At 34.7% G+C, this 20,703-nt stretch overlaps 1 protein-coding gene across 11 annotated transcripts in view; it reads left to right on the forward strand.

The window, feature by feature from the left end:
• Window positions 1-20,703, forward strand: part of TANC2 (tetratricopeptide repeat, ankyrin repeat and coiled-coil containing 2) — a 471,869-nt gene that overhangs the window by 180,759 nt on the left and 270,407 nt on the right. For 6 of the 11 annotated variants that reach the window (XM_008963747.5, XM_034942671.3, XM_034942667.3 and 3 more), the window contains one exon: window positions 14,909-15,019. The exons of 4 other annotated variants lie outside the window; for them this stretch is intronic. In XM_008963747.5, coding sequence (XP_008961995.1) covers window positions 14,909-15,019 — 111 coding nt within the window. Of the gene's footprint in view, window positions 1-14,908; window positions 15,020-16,489; window positions 16,511-20,703 lie in introns of those variants that run through there. One more of the 11 variants, XM_034942676.3, reaches the window with a different exon arrangement.

A 20,703-nucleotide genomic window follows, 5' to 3' on the forward strand; every position in this document is an offset into this window, starting at 1 on the left:
ACCTTGGATACAGCTTGGAATCCCCAGTTTTCTTAGGCCTTAAGTTCTAAATAGATGAAGGACATGAACAGATCACTTATACCTCTATAAATATCTACACAAATGTAAACTAGTTAATTCATTCAACAAGTAATAGTACTTGCTCTGTGCCTGGCACTATTATAGGCAGTACTAAGGATATAGCAGTATATAAAACAGACAAAGGCTCTACCTTTTGTCAGCCACAGTCTGAATAATAAACATATAGAAAATGCAAATTAAAATAACAATGAGAGGCTTCTTCCCACTATGATGAATTTACCAGTAATGGACTTGCCTTCCCACCAGAAACAACTGTTTTCAGACATTGGATAATTGACAGCATGGTAATGTGATCCCTGAGAGAAAGGGCGTGGATTGAGGGTGACAAGAACTAGATGAATCCTGGCTTTCTGACACAAGGTATTCTGACTGTGGAGAACTCTAGCAGAGAATGACAGTCTTGCTGAATTGAGATCAGAGATTGAGGCGGCAAGGGCAACCAGAAGTTACAGAGTACTGGAGGACAGAGCTAATCCGAGACAACTGCAGAACTCTGCAGAGGGGTCCTTTTGCATCTTTAATACTGAGTTTCAGAGATGTGCAATGAGACTCCACGAGGCTAGAGAAAGAACTGAACAATTTCCTGGAGTCCCAACAGGAATGGGAGATTTTTATTTTTTATTTTTTATTTTTTATTTTTTTTCATTCTGACCAGAAAGATCTTGTTAAAAACCTGGAGCATTCAGTAGAGATCCAAGTAAGAACACACATTAGTAGTAAGGCTAAACTAGCCTCAGAGTAAAAAATTACTCCATACCTGCCTAAATAGAGCTTAAAAATAAGTTCAAAAGGACAAACTGATCCACAATTGACTTACCTGCTTTGGAGGGCCAGGAACCAGCTACTTGGCCTGACTGTTAAAAGTTAGGCATAAAGAGGATGTTGATTTCTTTTGTGTTGTATACTTCAAATATCCCTCAATGTGAAAGAGCCAATACACAGCTAAAGTGTCTTTTCTTTTCAAATGTGTTTCCCTTGTAATTCTTCTTTGTTCTCAGTGTATTTTGTTGGATATCTTTTATAGAAAAGAATCCAGTCATTAAAGCTAGAAATTAAATGATTGTAGTCATTATAATGAAGATAGTTTATATAATCTGTTTGTTTCATGAAAGCCTCTCTGTGTTTCTCAGGTGACAAAGATTTGTTTTATCCATGAGCGCTTTTTAAGACTCACTTTGTATAGTAAAACTCTTATTTGTAATGTCTGTCTTTGCTTTGATTCTCTATACTATTCAATTAACAAATAATGATTAACCAGCTATCATATGCCAGATACTATTCTAGGCATTGTAATATAAAGCATTATATTTGATGGAAAAAGTCTGGAAATAAATAAATAAATTTAGGTTGATCTTAAGTCCTGATGATGTATATTCAGCCCATTTGAAAGAAAGAGGGCTAAATTTAATACAGGATCTGCTACTTTATTAGCTCTGCATCTCATTTTTATGAGTGTCCAAGGTATTATATAGAGTATAGCAAAGAATACTATCTTTTTATAAAACCTGTTCTCCATTTTTCCTGGGCATATGGGTAAACTGCATATAACTGCATATTCCAGCTTTCCTTGCACTTAAGTGTGTCACATGACTGAGCTTGAAGGAGGTATGATTGGAAACAATGTGTTCCAGTTCCAGACGTTTTGCAAAGTTCAGAAACTTTACATGTGCAATTTGTAAGAGACCCTTCCCCCTCCCACCCCCTGCGTCTCTGGATGCAGAGAATCCAACAAAGAACTCTGGGGCTGTAAGATACTGTTGGAACTACATTATAGAAAGAAGCTTCCTACTGAATACGCATATTGAATGAGAAATCTATTGTATTGGGCTACTGAGATAAAGTTGTTTGTTTCAGCTCTTGGCCTACCCTAATACGAGGAGAAAACATAATTGTACTGTAACTGTAGTGATACATCTTTGTGAGAGGACCATAATTTTTATAAATACATAGGCTGAAATTGAGCTTGAGAAACTTCTGTCTTTCTCAAACAGTTCATTAAGATGAAAACATTGCTTTCTTTCTTTTGTATTAGTGCTAATAGCTCTTGTTCTGCTTGGACGGTTGTTGGAAGGGCTACTTTAGGCTGTGTACTTGCATATCCTGTCCCTCCTTGTCAATCTGTATTCTTCTATCCTCTGAAATGAAATACTTCTCTTCACCATCTTACCTATCTTTTCCTTTCTCTTTCTTAATGATCAGAAACATGTTTTTAAAAGATTTTTCTTTCTGTGCCAGGTTTGGTCATGATAAAATCCTTCACATATTTCAAAGTGTGGTAACACAATTTAGAAACTTTGAGTGAGAACCCACTCTAAAGCTTTCAAGAATGACCTCATGATTTACTCTCACTTTAATACAGTAACTACAGCTTTTCTGTATTGACATACCACACTTGTCTAAGTTATGAAGCTGCATTGTAACCATGGACGTAGATTCTTCACAGATTACACGTGTGTACCACACACAGATTCAGTCTGTGCTTCCTCTTTCTTCACTTTTGACCTCTGACTATGCCATCCGTGGAATTGAAGGCTATTAAAAGTATAGAGAACTGGATTGGCCCTTCTGAAAAGATGGCAAAAATTTTTTAAGAGGAGACTGCTCTGATTATCTATCTCATCAAATGACTAGATTGCTCAAATAATTATGTCTGTTCATATGAGAAGTCTTTTTTTAACTTATTATTTTCTCTGTTTATACTTGTTATCTCCCAATTCTCTTATTACCTAACCAGTATTCCAGTCATGACTGTAATGCCACTTGTGTCCTTCATACTGAACACCAACTTAAATGCACTTGCCTAAATGTTTTGCTTATAACTCAACACAAACTAGACAGAAAATGGAGAATTAAGTCAAGTTGCTCTATTGAAATAGAGTTTGGCCGGGTGCAGTGGCTCACTCCTGTATTCCCAGCACTATGGGAGGCAGAAGTGGGTGGTTGCTTGAGCTCAGGAATTCCAGACCATCCTGGCCAACATGACAAAACCTCATCTCTACTAAAAATACAAAAAAATTAATCGGGCTTGGTGGCACAGGCCTGTAGTCCCAGCTACTTGTTTGATCCTGACAGGTGGAGGTTACAGTGAGCTGAAATCGTACCACTGCATTCTAGCCTGGGCAACAGAGCAAGACTGTGTATGATGAAATAGAGTTTGGCCACTGGGCGTGGTGGTTCATGCCTATAATCCCAGCACTTTGGGAGGCTGAGGAGCATTGCTTGAAGCAAGGAGTTTGAGATCAGCCTGGGCAACATAGTGAGACCCTGTCTGTACAAAACATTTTTATAAATTAGCTGGGTGTGGTGGCATGCGCCTGTAACGCCAGCTACTCAGGAGGCAGAGGTAGGAGGATCACTTGATCCCAGGAGGTCAAGGCTGCAGCGAGCTGTGATCACACTACTGCACTTCAGCCAGGGTGACAGAGCAAGACCCTATCTCAAGAAAGAAAGAAATACATGTTGGTACCTGCACTGTTTCTTAATTTCATTCATTTGGTATAGGATTTTCATGATTTTTGCCCCACCTGATTATAACTACTTTTTGTTTAACCTAATATTTTCTTGGAATTTCATGCTTTTGTTTAAATAATTTACTTTTAAAGAAACTTTATACTACTAGTCAAACTAGAAAATCAATATCATGAACATAACTAGAAGATTAACTAGAACATTAATCTGGCTACTTAAACATTCAAATGATTCTGAAGCTCAACTCTCTCTGTTAAAAAGGAGGATTAGCTGATACTAGCCGCACATTAAAATTTTCTTCTTGACATATTCAGAAGGATTTACAGATAATTGAAAAGAGTAACTTTTGTAGCAATTTCATTAGTCAGAATAGGCTAAACTATATTGCCATAACAAACCATCTTTAAAATGGCAGCAGATTCATACAACAAATGTTGGTTTCTAATTCACCCAACAAATGTTGGCAACTCTCCAGGGCAGCTGTCCTTTATTGCTGCTTCAATCTTGTAGTTTCACTATCTCAACGTGAGACTTTCATCATGATTTTTCTGTCAGAGGAAGAGATACACTGTAGAATCATGCAGGGACTATGTCACTTCTGCTTTTATTTCATTGGCCCAAACTAGTCTTCTAAACTGCACAACAGCTGGTAATTGTAGTCACCCCTCTGCCTAGAAGGGAATGGAGACCAGGATATTGGTGGGCACTAGTAATGCCCACTGCGCTATGTAATTCAGTGCTATTTACTGCTGTTTTTATGGATGATTTTAAATCATCTTTTACATCCTAAAATCAATCCCATACCTTGAGAAACAGTTTTTTGTTTTGTTTTTGAGACAGAGTGTCGCTTTGTTGCCCAGGCTGTGTGTAGAGGCACCATCTTGGCTCATTGCATCCTCTGCTTCCCAGGTTCTAGCAATTCTGCTGCTGCAGCCTCCGGAGTAGCTGGGACTACAGGCACGCACCACCACTACACCTGGCTAATTTTTGTAGTTTTAGTAGAGATGGGGTTTCGCCATGTTGGCCAGGCTGGTCTTGAACTCCTGACCTCAAGTGATTCACCTGCCTTGGCCTCCCAAAGTGCTGGGATTACAGGCGCAAGCCACCATGCCTGCCCAGGAAGAGTATTATAAATGAAATAATATAATATTTGAAATCAAAATATCAGGATATGAATCTGTGATCTACCACTTAATTACTGTAATCTTGGACGAGAGATCTTATGATTCTGTTTTCCCATCTGCAAAACAGGATTAATGTATTTTACATAGAAAAATTACAAAGGTCGAATGAGCTTAGGTAAAAATTTAAATAAAAGTATAAAATAGGCTGGGTGTGGTGGCTCATGCCTGTAATCCCAGCACTTTGGGAGGCCAGTGTTCGCGGATCACTTGAGGTCAGGAGTTCAAGACCAGCCTGGCCAACATGCTAAAACCCCGTTTCTACTAAAAAAAAACAAAAAAACAAAACAAAACAAAACAAAACAAAAATTAGCCTGGGATGGTGGTGCACAGCTGTAATCCCAGCTACTCCAGAGGCTGAGGTGGGAGAATTGCATGAACCCAGAAGGTGAGGTTGCAGTGAGCCTAGATTGTGCCACTGCACTTCAGCCTGGGTGACAGAGCGAGACTCTGTCTCAGGAAAAAAAAAAGTATAAAATAAACTGTTACACAAATGATGTTATTTTATTTGTCGTTACATAGCCTTTTTTGAAAGTGAGGTAATTGTTTTTAGAGCTGTGTACCTCACATTAGAACTGGGCTCTAGCAAGAAGTTTTGCATCACTAACTAAAAGAAATAGGCCATCTATAAGACCCAACAGAATGATCCCATTTCATCGGTCTTTCTAAAACAAAATTTAGGGATGTTTTCTCTTCCATTTAAATACTCATTTTAAAAAAATTGTTACATTTAATTCTTATTTGAGTGCCAAATAAGATCAGAGCAAAATTAAAAGTTTGTATAAAGCTCTATAAGAAAACTACCAACTATAGATGTAATGTTGGAAAAAGTTTTTAAACTTTTTTACTTGATAAACATTAAAATGCTATCATTAATTTTTAAAACAAGGCAAAGTGTGATGATATTTATTTTAATTGATTGAACTAAGTTAGAACAAACTAAATTCATAAGCCAGACATTGCTACAGATTTCTTATACACTGTTGGTATAAAGTCTAGCCACATATATCTGAAGTAACTTGATTTTCTAAGTCACTTGCTCCTGTCCCAACTTCTTTCTTAATTTTCTGGTAGAGTTTGTAAAGGAGTGCTATTATTTCTTCTTAAGGTAGTTGTTAGGATTCACCAGTGGTGACAAGTGAGACTGGGCTTTTTTGTGGTAAGATGTTTAATTACTAATTCAGTTTATTTACTTGTTATAAATCTATTCAGATTTTTCCATGTCTTAATGAATGAGTTTTGATAATTTGTGTCTTTCTGTGAATTTGCCCATTTCATCTAAGTTATCAAATTTGTTGGCTTAAAGTTGTTATTAATAAGCCCTTATAGTCCTTTACGTTTCTGCAGAGTCAATAGTGATGGCCCCATTTTTATTCCTAATTTGATAGTTCATGTTTTGCTGCTTCTCTTTGTCAGTCTAGAGTAAGTTTTTTCTATTTTGTTTATCTTTTCAAAGAATTAAATTCTAGTTTCATCATTTTCCTCTGAAAAGCAAATAAGTTTATTTGCTATTTCATTGAGTTCTGCTTTAATCTTTATGGTTTTATTTTTCTGCCTGATATGGGGTTTAATTTGTGCTTTCCAGATTTTTAAAGACATAAGCTGTGAGCATGTTTTTCTCCAGTTATTTTTCAATTGTTGTAACCATAAAATTTTCATGAAACTTTAAAAGAAGATAAATTAGTGAAATTAATGGGTCTTCTGAAACGAGTTTCTTAAAATCACCTTATAATTCCAATTGTTAATAGAAAATTAACATATATTAAATTCCGATGAGTTGGGGGGCATCTGCAATACATTTTTCTCTTTAAATTGTGTAGCCTATGTTTTGTCCCATTTTCATGGCACTTGGCTTTCTCCTGTTTGTATCATAGCTGTTCTTCTTCTGTCTTACCCCTCATTAAGTTCCTTTAGGCTAGACACTGTCTTAATTATGTTTGAATCCCCTGAAGCATTTCTTACTGCTCTGTGCACATGGTAGGAACACAGAAGCATTCATTGAATTGAAGGGAACAGCTCATATGTTTTATGGAATTGGTTTACAAATAGTTATTGCAGGTTTCTAACAATAATTTTCACTTAAACTATCATTATTTGTATGTGAAAATTTCATGTAGCACCAAATTTGCATTTTTAACACATCTGAGTTTTCATGCTTGTGAAGTATCCCAATACTCTCAGATGATTATACTAATCCTTAAAAAGTTATCATGATGCCTCTTTTCATATTTATTACATAGTAACATTTCTAGTAGAGAGTGGGGCCTTTGTTATGTCACATTTTTTATGAAATGTTTAAAGAAGGAGATAAAGATGAAAAATTAAATAGGAATGTCATAATTATTCTAGAGCTTTTAGCAATATTTGCCTGTGTATAAAATTATCAATTTATATTTTACAGCTATAACTTCTGAACAAGAAATTACTAAATACAGAAAAGCATTTAGCTCTGATATCACAACCTCTTTATTTTAATCAGTAGAAAACTTTATTAATATATTTGTGATAATACATGTTTTGAAATTGTTACCTGCAGATAAATATGCTAGTATACCTTCTCAAATTCCATTATTTTTGCTATTTCTTTGTAGCAATTTGCTGTGTCACTATTAGTATATAGTTATTTCATCCCTTATTGAATTATTTATAGATTTTAAATGATGACATTTCAGTTATTTGGCTCTGGTTACTTTAGAGTTTTTGTTTTATTTTCATTATTAGGAAGTTAGTATAAAAGTCTTTAGGTGATAAGTACTTTCTTTAAAAGAATTTAATATTCACATTTTGCTGGGTACAGGGGCTCTCACCTGTAATCCTAGCACTTTGGGAGGCTGAGGCAGGAGGATTGCCTGAGTCCAGGAGTTTGAAACCAGCCTGAACAACATAGTGAGACCCTGTCTTTAAAAAAAAGAAAAAATTCTAGAATTTAATATTCAAATGCTAAATTTTCAATAGACTCAAAGTCAGAATATTTTCTCCACACTTAGCTCTGTATTCTTTATGGTATATATTCTAGTGGGGCCTCTGTTTATATTGAGACCATATGCTATGAGTTGTTGCTGACTAGGTAGATTTCAATATTTTTTAAATGGATATAATTGCTGTGTTAATCTTAAAAATGGTGAAACTATGTAATGTTGCCTTTTTGCTTAGATAAAATGAATCGTTTTTTCATTTCTACAGTTGTTCACTATGATAAATAGGGTTAGGAAAGGTTCATATGAGAGTCCATAGTAGATAACTAGTGGCCACATACTAATTGATATTTGTATTGGTAAACAAAGTCATCTTTACTTTGCCACACTGCATACATGTTATATTTCCTTTATATTTGTATAAATCACAGAGAAATCAGATATCTAATAGTCTGTTTTCAGAAATGTTTACATATACTATATCTCTAGCTACAATAATATACATTCACATTTAAATAAATGTGTTCCAATTATTTGACACTTCAGCATAAATTGGATGTAAAACTGCACACAACAGTTTTTATATGAAATTTGGAGTATACCGAGTAGGGAACTAAAAGGCATAACACGTAGTATTGGGGAAGATAGAGGGAGATGAGAGGTTTATAAAACATGTACTTCATTTTTTATACTTACATAGAAGAAATAACTAGAAAGATACTTTGCAGCTGTGTATTAATTTATAATTGGTTTCGGAGAAGTATAGTTTTATTTGCATTATGAAGAGTCAGAAATTGTTTCTACAATAGACTAGGCTTTATTTGATAAAGATTATCATATCAAATTTTCATTTTCTTTTTCTGCATTGTATCTTTTTTATTTTTGTTTGTTTCTTTTCTTTAGATAGTTACTTTCTCAGAATTAACAGGGAATATGAATTATCATTTTTTTCCTCTTCACCATTTTTCACTTTTATCTACCCTGTGCCAAAATGTCAGATTCTACTGGTTTTTCCTTCTCTCTGTTTTTTTTTGTGTGTGTGCTTTATTTTATTTTTATTTATTGTTCTTGATCCCCCCACCATTTTGCAGGAAATGAATAATTAAAAGGGAAAATCTCCTTGCATTTCCACTTTCTTCAGGATGTTGCTTATGTCACCATTGAAGCACAATCATGAGAAATAGTTAATCAGCACATTAGATAGGGTAGGAGGATGCCCTTCCCACCTATTTCCAGATTTTAAACCTAACAGAGATCCAGGGTTAATAAGAAGGAAACAAAGAATGACACAAACACTCTCTCTCCTTCTACCCTTCTTTCCCACTCCCACTACAGAAAATTCATGATATTCAAAGGTTTATTTTCTAGTAAATGTTTAGGAACTAAAATGTTATAAGATTCTGCATATGAAAGCTTTGTTAAAACTTTTTAAAATATAGTTTTCTCTTTCCAGATAAATTTCTGAATGTTTCTCTCTACTTCTTTACAATTCTATACTTCAAATCTTTTCTTTCTATGTTGCTTCAAAGAGTTTTACAATTTTAGCTCTTATTTTTAGGTCTTTGATCCATTTTGAGTTAGTTTTTTTATATGATGTAAGATAAGGATCTAACCTCACTCTTTTGCATATTCAGTTTCCTCAAAACCATTTGTTGAAAAGACTGTCCTTTTCCCACTAAATGGTATTAGTACCCTTGTCAAAAATTACTGATGATGCGGTTTATTTCTGGCCAGCCTTTTCTATTCCATTGGTCTATATGTCTGTCTTTATGCCAGTACCATACTGTTTAGACTACTATAGCTTTGTAGTAAGTTTTGAAATCAGAAAGTGTGAGAAATCCAAGTTTATTATTTTTTTCAAGATTGTTTTGACTATTTAGGTTCCCTTGAGATTTCACATGAATTTTAAGATGGATGTTTCTATTTCTGGGGGAAAAAAAAGTCATTGAAAGTCGTTGGGATTTTGATAGGGATTGCATTGAATCTATAGATCACTTGGGTGGTGTACCATCTTAATATTGTCCCCCAGTCCATGAAGAATGGATGCCTTTTCATTTATTTGTACCTTCTTTAATTTCTTTCAGCAATGTTTTATAGTTTTTGGTGCACAAGTCCTTTGTTTCCTTGATTAAGTTTATGTCTACATATTTTATTTTTTTGTTGTTGCTATTTTAAATTGAACTGTCTCCTTAGGTTTTTTTTCTCAGATTGTTCATTGTTAGTGTATAGAAATACAACTAACTTTTGTGAGTTGATTATGTATCCTGCAACTTTACCGAATTTATTAGTTCCAGCAGGTATTTTTCTGGAGTCTTTAGGGTTTTCTACATATGAGTTGTCTTCTGCAAACAGATAATTTTACTTCTTTCTATTTTGGATGCCTTGTATTTCTTTTTCTTGCCTGCACAAACATTTTTATTTTCCTACCACACTGGACAATTAATGTTTATTAAGTTATCTTCAGGTTAACTTTACTAAATATACTTTATAATCTCAAATCCAACTTTGTGAAAATACTTTCTTGGTACTTTTATTGTTCTGCCTATCTTTATATTTATCTTTCATTTTACATTTTCTTGATCTTTGCTTTCATTTGGTCTGCCTCCATACTGTTTTCTCTGCATATTCTTATCTGAGTCTTCTGCCAGTTTCCTCCTAAAAAATCCCTTCTGCTATGAAACATTTACTAAAGACAATACCTCAGTAATTATTTATTATTTTAATGCCCTTATATTTCTTTGACTAGATATACTTCAACATTATCTACAGCATTCCAGCATACAGAGGAACCTCGATAGGTAGATTTTCTCTTTTCACTGTTAGCATTCCTGTGTGATGAATCTGATTGCTCTTATCCTCCCTCAACCACCTGCCTCCCAGGTGATCATGGGAAGAATTAGTGAGTATAGATAGTATTGTTATTTCTTCAAAATAGACCCCGTATGGTTAATAGTTTATAACTTAGGACTCTTTAAAAAACAGCAACAACAACAACAACAACACAAGAGTTAAATTGGTAAAAGAATGACTGAAAAGAAATTCTAATAGCCAGGCGTGGGTGGCTCATGCCTGTAATCCCAGCACTTTGGGAGCCTGAGGCAGGCAAATCTTTTGAGCCCAAGGAGTTCCAGACCAGCCTGGGCAACATGGCAAAACTCTGTCTCTACCAAAAAAAAAAGAAATAACGAAAATTACCCAAGCGTGGTGGCACATGACTGTGGTCCCGACTACTCGGAAGGCTGAGATGGGAGAATCACTTGAGCCTGAGAGGAGGAGGTTGCACGTTGCAGTGACCTGTGATCACACCACTGCACTCTCGCCTGGGCAACAGAGCCAGACCCTGTCTCACAAAAAAAAAAAGAAAAAAGAAAAGAAATTCTAACTTTACCACACATGTTGATACTCTCACAGATGAGGCCTTGATTTGTATTTCATTACAGCTTTTTTCTTAAGAAAATTTTCTTAATGAGCAGTTTGCATGTGGTGTTCGTGGATTCTCTAACCCAGTGTCACAAACTTTAGTGTGCCATACGATCACCTGCAGGGCTTGCTGAATACAGATTGCTGGGCCCCCACCTTCCAGAGTGTCTGACCCAGCTTATCTGGGGTGAGGCCTGATCATTTGCATTTCTGACAAATTCCCAGGTGATATTATACTGCTGGTCCAGGCACCACATTTTGTGAACCCATGGTCTAAAGAATACTGTTTAACTTCCATTCTGTACCACATATTTATTGTTGTCTAACTTAGACCATTTTGATTTGGATACTCTACTAAGGCATAACATATTGTATTTTCTTCAACATGATTCCCTTCTCAATTAAAAAATAATTGGTGATATCACTGTTCTCATCCCCTTAGACATCTTTGTTTTACTACCCCCATGCCTCAACATATATGCACGGTTCAGACTTCCAAATCATGCTGAATCTGTGATGACAACAGCAAAAACAATAATAACAGCTGATGTTTTTAGAACATTTATTCTGGGCTAGGTACTGTTTTGAGGATTTTATTTGAATTAATATAATCCTCACAAATTGTCTTTGATATTATTAGCCCAAAATAACTGATGAAAGGAAACAAACACAGAAAGGTTCTTACAGCTAGAAAAAAAATGAATGAAATAGGACTCTAATGTAAGCATTCTGGTTTCAGAGCCCTTACCCTTAATTCCTGCACTCTCAAATTCCTCACTAATGTGCTGCCATGTTATGCTGTCTCTATAGTATGTCTGAAACTACTTTCTTACTTTGTTTTCTGTAGCCATAGCCCTCACTAGTCCATGTATTAATACACTTAATAAGTGAGCTATATCACTGTATCCAAGCACTGTGCTTAAATACTTATACATGTTTGGAATTAGTTAAGCCTCATAACAATACTGTGACTTTATGAGGAAACTGAGGCTTGGTAAGGCTAAATAACTTGCCTAATTTCTTACTATTAATATATGCTAGAATCAAGACCTAGATTTTTCAGATCACTCTACTTAACCTCTAAGCTGATATGCATTCATCTGCTCAACCTCTGCCAGATTCTGTAACTCAAGTCATTGAGGGCATAAGAATCGATGTTCCCAGTGTCAGTTCCAATCACTTATTTGTGCAGTAGTTTCTGTTATCTCTTACATCACAATAAAATGCCAAGTTTGGGCTTTAGATTGTTCCTACCCATCTCATCTCAACCACTTTCTTTCTTCTTTTAACTATCAGAGAAGGCCTTTTAATGTGGAATTCTCTTACTCACATGAATCATCTTATGTACCATTTTTAACAATGAAGCATATTAAAATTCCAGGCTTCCAGGTAAAACATTATGCCCCATCTTCCAACTTGCCCTTCTGTGTTCTCCACCAAGCAATATTATGACTATTGTTCAACTTATCATATCTGTGATTGTCCCTGCTGTGTTTGACTTACAAATGACACTAGTTTTCTGTGACTTGGATGAGAACACCATTATCATCTACCTTATAAAACAGTTTAACTTTATTATTAGACATGCACAGTACCCCATGGATGAGGGAAGAGGTGAAGAGTAGATAGAAGAAAGAATTAAATGTCTCCTGTGAGCTATAAAGACAACCTCAGTTGGAATTTCCTGAGAAGGGAAAATAAAGAAGTTGGTATACATCGAGCTTCATAGATCTAAAATAACTCTCTTTGCTGGAGAATTGTGTATTTTAGTAAGAGGTTTTATTTTTTTTCCTCTGCCAGATCTATTTAACTTCTGATTAACACCATATAGTCCATACTCTCTTCACAGTCTTCAGCTATTTCCTTTTTTCTGTATGATCTCTAGAACCCTGATCTTTTCCCTTGACTTCATCTCATAATTCTTGTACACGCCTCATACCTCCCTTAAGTTCTCCCGCCATCCTTCACTTTTTTTCTTACATTTCTACCTTAAGTTTCTGGTCTGTCTACTAGCCCTAAATTTCATTATTTTAAAAATGTTTTTAAGATTTTAAGATATATAGAGTCCCTTGAGCAGGGACCTGTGCTGTCTTTGTCAGAACTCAGCAGGTAAAACAGTTACTCTGATGCCATGACAATGCTTTAATAAAATTCTAGTAAAGGACTTAAGAGCCTTAAGGATTAAATTACTATATAATCATTTTTCCTATACTAAGCAGTATTGAATAAATAAACTGTTTCATTATTTTTAAATCTGTTGGTGAAATTATAATGAAAGAGATTCTAATATTGGCTATTAGTAGCCTGCATATATACATATAAATCACTTGAGATCTTTATTTGTAATAATGATTTTTAAAAACAGGCTGAAGTCTCACACTCATAGCAAAGGTGAGAGTTCTGCTATTCCAAAGCTTGCTTTTGACAGAACCATACTGTTAGGACTCTTAATGTTAGGCCTTTGTTGCCATGGAGACAGTAACAGGCTTTATTATTATTTTTTAACATATACTGAAAATATGCATACCCTAAGGTATAAAGCATGACTTAGTTGTCTGTTGGTTTTGAGTATTGACACATTTTGAAAATAGTTTCTATATACTTTTAATGCTTGATTTTTATCCTTCAAAGAAAATGAAGGAGATTTCTGACCATTGTGATAACAGAGTTGTATATTACTTGTCTTTTAAGAATAACGTAGAATCTCTTGTGAGTCAGTAATGGATGAGGACTTTGAAGAACATGCAGAAACTTTTGAGAAAAGTAATGTGATCTTAGACACATGTCTTGGCCGCCTATGATTATGACACTAATATGTAATACAAACAAATCAATTTCAGATTCAACTAATACTTTGTGCCAGTACTGTGCTAAGCACTGTCACCCTATTATAGTTTATTTAATAGAACTCAGTTTGAAAGCACCTAAGCAATCCTCATATTTTAACTTTTACAATAACTGATTATTCGAATGTGTATCAATAGCATTCCTGAATTTTTCCTCCTAAAAATTAGTAAATAAAATGTATACATACTTTCAATAAGTAAAACTTTCAATTCATGAGTTATACTTTATTCCTTACAAGAATGAATGGATTCCATGGCATGAGATATTAATATTCCATAGGCATCATGATTAAATTGGTAACTAAATCACATGTCTTTAGCTTCTAGTGTCAAACTAGCAGGGCCTAGTTAATACTTTAGTCCACCAGCAGTTTTGACTTCTTACATTAATAGCTGAGAAGTAAGGTAATTGATTTTCTTGTTAAGCTACGTAGATTAAGCCTGATGGCTTATATTTAATCCTACTTATGGTGTTTATCATGACCAAGTATTAGAGTAGTTATTTCTGGATAACAAAAACCTTTTGATTACAGTTATTATAAACAAAACCTTGAAACATAGTCCTGTGCTTTCCTTAGTCAACATCTGTATTTAATGGCAAAAGAAGCCAAAGTAAGAAAGCTCTTTGCTTTATAAAGAGAGAGAAATAAGGTAACAGACAATCACAATTTATACTAATAGTTTTGAATATTAGATTTTAGCTTTTCCAGTTTTCAGTGACTTTTAACAAGACCCATCTCCTCTATGAAGAATGCAGTTAGTTGTTTTTTTTTTTTTCTGGCTCAAAAAATAGGGTAACCTGATCTGAGTCTGACAGAGTGTGTCGTTCATTTAAGTGCTTCCATCTGTTGCCTGCTGTTCCCCTTACTCATGACCCCTCTATGTTTCTCTCTTTCCCTTTTTCCTTCTCTTTCCCTGTTTCTCTCCCTTCCTTTCTCTTTCTTTCTCTCTTGCTCTCTCTGTCTCTTGCTTGCTCTCTCTCTCTTTTTGTTCTTAGCCCCTCTGAGGAAGGCAAAGTTTGTTGAGAGCCCACGAATTCCAGAATCCGAGCTTGGCTCACCAACCCTCACTTCAGCTCAGAAACTGGACGTGGATGCATACTGCCCTGGTAAGCATGCATGCAAAGTGTCTGCTTTGAAAGAGGGAGGATTGGATCAGGCCCATCCAGCAGAGCAGTGTTTTGCATGTATACTACTCATAAAAACATGTTACCTCTTTTGCAACTGATTGCCTATTCTTCTTAATAGAACATAGTTTTTACTGAATGCCCTGTTTTGACTTTGATACAATAATGAGAGTAAGTATTGAAAATAATTTCAAAGGTAATTTTCAAAAGAATTAAAATAATTTTGGTAGATAAGTAGTTTTAGGTAAGTAGGGTTACTTTTGTGATTTGAGATACTTAAAGAAATTTTGCTGTGGCCATGTGCAAACAGAAATGTTGAAGATGTGAATAAGAATATTCAACACTAGACACAAAAGTGTTCTATGCAACACTTTTGCATACAGCCTTTATGCCTAATTCCTGTTGGATTTCTGGTGATTATAGAAAATACTTGTGATGCTGGAAACATTAAACTTGAATTAGAAAAGAAATATAGGTTTCCGAGATGGACTCCTTTTGGATACAGATACTTACTTTTAGAAATACCTCTTGTGAATGGCCTGTAAACACGTGAGAGTTCACTAAAACTCTTCTTGTGTGGGAGCCAAACTGAGAAAGACTCATTATCAATGCTTAGATTCTTTCAAACTTAGATGAGTTGCCTGGCAACATCCTTTACACTCTCTCTACAGTGAGTCTATAGAGCTGTGTCAGAAATGTTCACAGCTCTAGCTTAGTATACAGATTAGAGCATTAGTAAAGGAAGGACCTTGGAAGACTTGGTTTTAGGTCTTTTGTTTATTCCTGCTCATTAAAATTGATGTTAAACCACAGTGAATACAACTACTACATATTTACAGCATGAGGGGTCAGCAGAGTAAAATGATTCCTAGTTCTGGGAAAGATATCAGTATCTGTGATCTGAAATGTCAGTATAATATACCTTCGAAGCCAGATAAGACATAGTAAAACAAAAAACAAAACAGTAGGAGAAAATTTGGGCCAAAGCTCATAAAATGAGAGACGTTTCATTTTATGAGTCAATTTTGAATACTGAAAGACCTTGGGGATTTTGCTTTCCTTCGGGGTATTGAAACGGCTTCATCCACTCTTATAGATAACCATTCTTTTCTAAATCAATCACAGTTTTGTATTAGGAACCAGCTTTTCTGTTTTCAAAAGGAACAAAGTAGTTCTTTAAATGGTACTATAGCACACGATTAGAAGAATCTTTCATGTTTTGAGGTATTGTCACGCTTCTTGGGCAGTCGAATATTGTACTTTGCATTTCTTCATGCAAATTTTAGTGTTATAAAGTAAAATAAGTGTGCTAATTTTCTATCCCTTTCTTGAGTTTTAGAGGGAAAACCCTGTCAGAGGCCTTTTCTTTTCCAGATTTGCAAGTCAGAATGACTGTCATGGGGGCCTAATCTTTCACTTCCTGATTGCCCATCTGACATCTTTAATCTAATCTAAAGCTAAAGTCTTATTCAGGTGATTATTTATGTATATTTTCCACAGGCATGAATTCTTTGTTGAATTAGAATTAAACTAAAGCTCGGTTATGATTTTTAGAAAGGAAGAAACTAAAACACAATATCAAAGTGCTGCTAAAAAAGTCTTTCCTTTTCTTATCTGAAACAATTTTAAAGCATAGAAACTTTATAGTGATTTGCTCGTTTCTAATCAAGTTATTAGATGCTCTGAAAATTAGTTTCTACCAAGATAAGAATGGTAACCTGAGGGTTGAAGCTATTATCTCTACATAGTATCAAAAATTAACAATAACCAAATGAATTGATGAGTATACTCACAAACCAAAAAGATTTTGCATTTTTTCATGCAAATTTTAGTATTATAAAGTGAAATAATACTTAATTTTTGAATTTCTTTCACATAGGATATACTAACACCACTGATGATATTTTATTGTGCATTCATACAGAGTAATACAGTTAAGGCTACTAGTGTTCTGATACCTTCTTGTCTGCCTGCTTTATTCATTATCACCTGAAAATTTAGGAAAATACTTTGTCTCCCAGAGGCAACAATCACAAACTGAAGGTTAGAGCAGTGGTTTTCAAACTTTAACTTACTTCAGAATTACCTGGAAGATTTGTCCAAATGCAGATTGGTGGGCCCCCAGAATTTCTTACTCAGTAGGTCTGGAGTGGGTCAAGAATTTGCATTTCTAACAAAATCTCAGATCATACTGAAGCTGCTGTTTGAGATTCTATGCTTTGAGAACCAATTGGGTTACAGGGCTGCTGCAGGCTGCTCACTGTACAGTCATTGTTCAGTGGTTCAGTGAACAATGCTGAAAGTCTTTGGGGTTCCTTCTACCACTATTGATATCTGGGGAGTAACTGCCAGTGTTGTTTCTGTGTTATCTAAACTTAAACCTTTTGGTAGCTTTTGTGTCTGAGAAATGGACTTATATATTTTTCTTGGTATGTCTTTTTGTACCTGACATCTGTGTACCCATGTCTAACTTTTCTGTGTTGTCCTGCATTTAAAAGGAAATTGTGGATCAAACCAAACCAATTCACTGATGGTTAAGTCCAAAAGTGTAGGGAAAGCTACTCTGGAGTATAGCTGTTGAGCTGGAATATTAAATTGAGTGATTCATTATATAGCATTATCTTCTATAATATCTAATTAAAGGTTTACTGTTCCTCAAGTTACATTTGTTGTATGCAAAAAATGTGGGAAAAATACAAGCAAACAGTATGTTTTGGTTCTGCAGCTACAACTGTGGAGATAATCGATGGTGTTAAGTAAACTACCAGAATAAAGGGGATGTTCCGGGAATTGTGTGTGTTAATTGTCTCACAGTGGGGAAACTAAGATCTAGAGAATTCAAGTGATTTGTCTAGGGTCACAAGCAGGATTTGTTGTTCAGCTCTTGAAGTGGACACAATATAGTCCAAAAATATATTGCCCTCTAATCCTGTCACTGTGTAAATTGCATGAGCATTCCTTACTGTCCTTAGATTTAAAAGCAGAAAATTCAGTTAAGTATGAGGTAGTCATATTCTATTTTTATGAAAAAGGGTAACCAACTGTTAGTGATTTCAATAAAGCAATTTCCAAAATAAGAAAATAGATTCATCCTACACTCTATCACTTTTCTATCTACAGTATTACTTATTAGGTGTGTGATTTGGGGCAAGTCACTTAACCTTTCTACCTGTTTCTTCATCTGTAAAAATAGAGATGATAATTTTAAATCAGTTTAATATATATAAAGCACTTAGAAGAATGCTTGGCTCATAGTCAGTGCTCATAAATGTTAGTTGATTTTATTATTTTTGCAGTGATGATCCTAAGGTATAAGACAAGGTCTTAATCAGAAAAAATACTTAAAGGTTTGGGGTCATTTTTTGTTAAATGTGTCCTGTTGCATTTCAATTCTGATTTTTCTCTGATGAATCTTACGGTCTGGAACATGTCACTTAACTTTTCCATTCCACAGTCTCCTGTCACAGCAACATTATTTCTATAATTTAACAAATTATGCTTTTATATAGATACATGAATATATATTCATAGGAAAAAATTTCTAGAAGAATATACCAAACCGTACCACCGGTTGCCTAAGGAGGGGAGACTTTGAATTATTGGAAAGTTAGAGTAGGATTGTTGTGAGATAATATTAGTTAGCAGAGATTATATCTGGTTGGTGGCATTACAGGTGGTTTTAATTTTCTTTCTTGGGCAGCATGTATTAGTGAATAAGAGCTTATGTTCTGGAGTTAGATCTAGGTTTAATTTTTTTCTCTTCCACCTACTAGCTGTGTGACTGATAAAAATAGACCTATCTTAAAAAAAAAACAAAAACAAAAACAAAACAACCTATCATCTCATAGGATTGTTACAGAGATTAAGTGAAATATAATGTATATGCCACATGCTTAGCTCAGGCAAAATAAACAAGACATTAGCACCCTTTCTGTTACTCATCATCATCATCATTATACTTTTCTGCATTTTCTAAAATTTCTACAATGAACTTCTGTTGAAAATTTTCAGTAATCTGATGACACTAAATGATGGTGATACTCTTTGTTTTTATTTTAGTTTTTTAAGTGTTTCTGTTTCACATTATAATATAAAATTTCAAGTATAGAAGTGACCTTTGACACAGATAATGGTAGGCCAAGTTGACAGTTTTATAGGACTTTTGACTATATGTTCATGAAAGGTTAAGGGCCAAAGCCCACACCAGTCTTGAAATAGGCAGGCTTTTATCAACACCAAATATATTCAGAGGAATTTGAGATTAATCTTTTTATATGGATTCTTTTAAATCTCTTAAAAAACGGTAGTGTCTTTCAAAGGACAGTGTTATTTAAGGTGACAGCAAAATTAGCATATATTTAAAACTCAAAAAGAGAAAACAGTTTGATTACAGTTAGTGCATATTCATATTTGTGTATATTCTGCACCTGTAAAAATTTTTTTCATTTGGATTTTTTATCTGTATTGTACATTCTATAGCATAAGCACAAGCCATTGTAAACAAAGTGTTTTATTTAAAGTGAGTAGTTCCTTGAACTGTCTTTTCCCAACTCCTGTATAGTCATGGTCATTTCCATTAAAATCAAAGGATGATATTTTTTTCATTTTCTTTCTTCCATTTAAAAACTTTCCGAGAACATTATAAAATGTTATCTTTATCCTAAATAATTAACCATGCTTCTTTGGTTTTGCTACAAACTATGTGCTTGTACATAAAATCTTCTGTATGATTTTGCATTGTCCTATGAGTACCAAGAGCCTTTTCCTCCTGTTTCATATCTTTTGTTATATTGTGTTTGTATTCTGCTTTATTGTAAATACAGTAAGTATGAAACAGAATTTTTAACCTGAGTAAAATTGATGAGCTTTGGGGGGAGTCTTAGCCCTTTAAAATGATAAGTAAAAACTTGCTACATGTACATGTGTACTTTTTCCAATCACAGGTTCTCAAAACAGTTGGTAACCTCCCTTGCACCAAATAAAAAGAAAGAAGAAATGCTATTGTAAAGGTTGAAATGGAAAAAAAAAGCGCCTGTTAATTATTAGAACAACAAGAACAAAAAGCTAGAAGTTGTATAGTGGATAGACTTGAGAGGAGAATGAAAAAGGAAATAATAGAACTATGGGATTGGCCTATCAGGATATGAAGTCTAAAGTAGAGATTAGGAGACAAATGAAACAGAAATAAGTTGTGTATTAGAAGTATGAGATACTGCCTTATTACTGGTTATGGAAGTAAGCATAAGAACTAGAATATGAATATAAATGGCTTTTCTTCCCCAAACTTTCCTATCCATGTAAGTTCTTTTTTTTCTCTCTCTCTCTCTTTAAATAGAGATGAGATCTCCCTATGTTGCCTAGGCATACTGCAACCACCAACTCCTGGGCTCAAGCAACCTTCTGCCTCAGCCCCCTGAGTAGCTGGGACTACAGACTCATGCCACCACACCTGTTTAATTTTTATTTTTGTAGAGACAGGGTCTCACAATTTTGCGTAGGCTGGTTTTGAACTTCTGGCCTCAAGTGATTCTCCCACCTGGGCCTCCCTCCGCACTTTTGCTGAGATTATAGGTGTGAGCCACCATGCCCACCCTACTTTGAACATTTTTAGTTGTTTTCCTGATCTTTAGTTTTTCATTGTTTGTGATGTGAGTTTTAATCTTCTG

This window comes from Pan paniscus, chromosome 19, assembly GCF_029289425.2.
Source record: "Pan paniscus chromosome 19, NHGRI_mPanPan1-v2.0_pri, whole genome shotgun sequence".
Taxonomy (NCBI): Eukaryota; Metazoa; Chordata; class Mammalia; order Primates; family Hominidae; genus Pan; species Pan paniscus.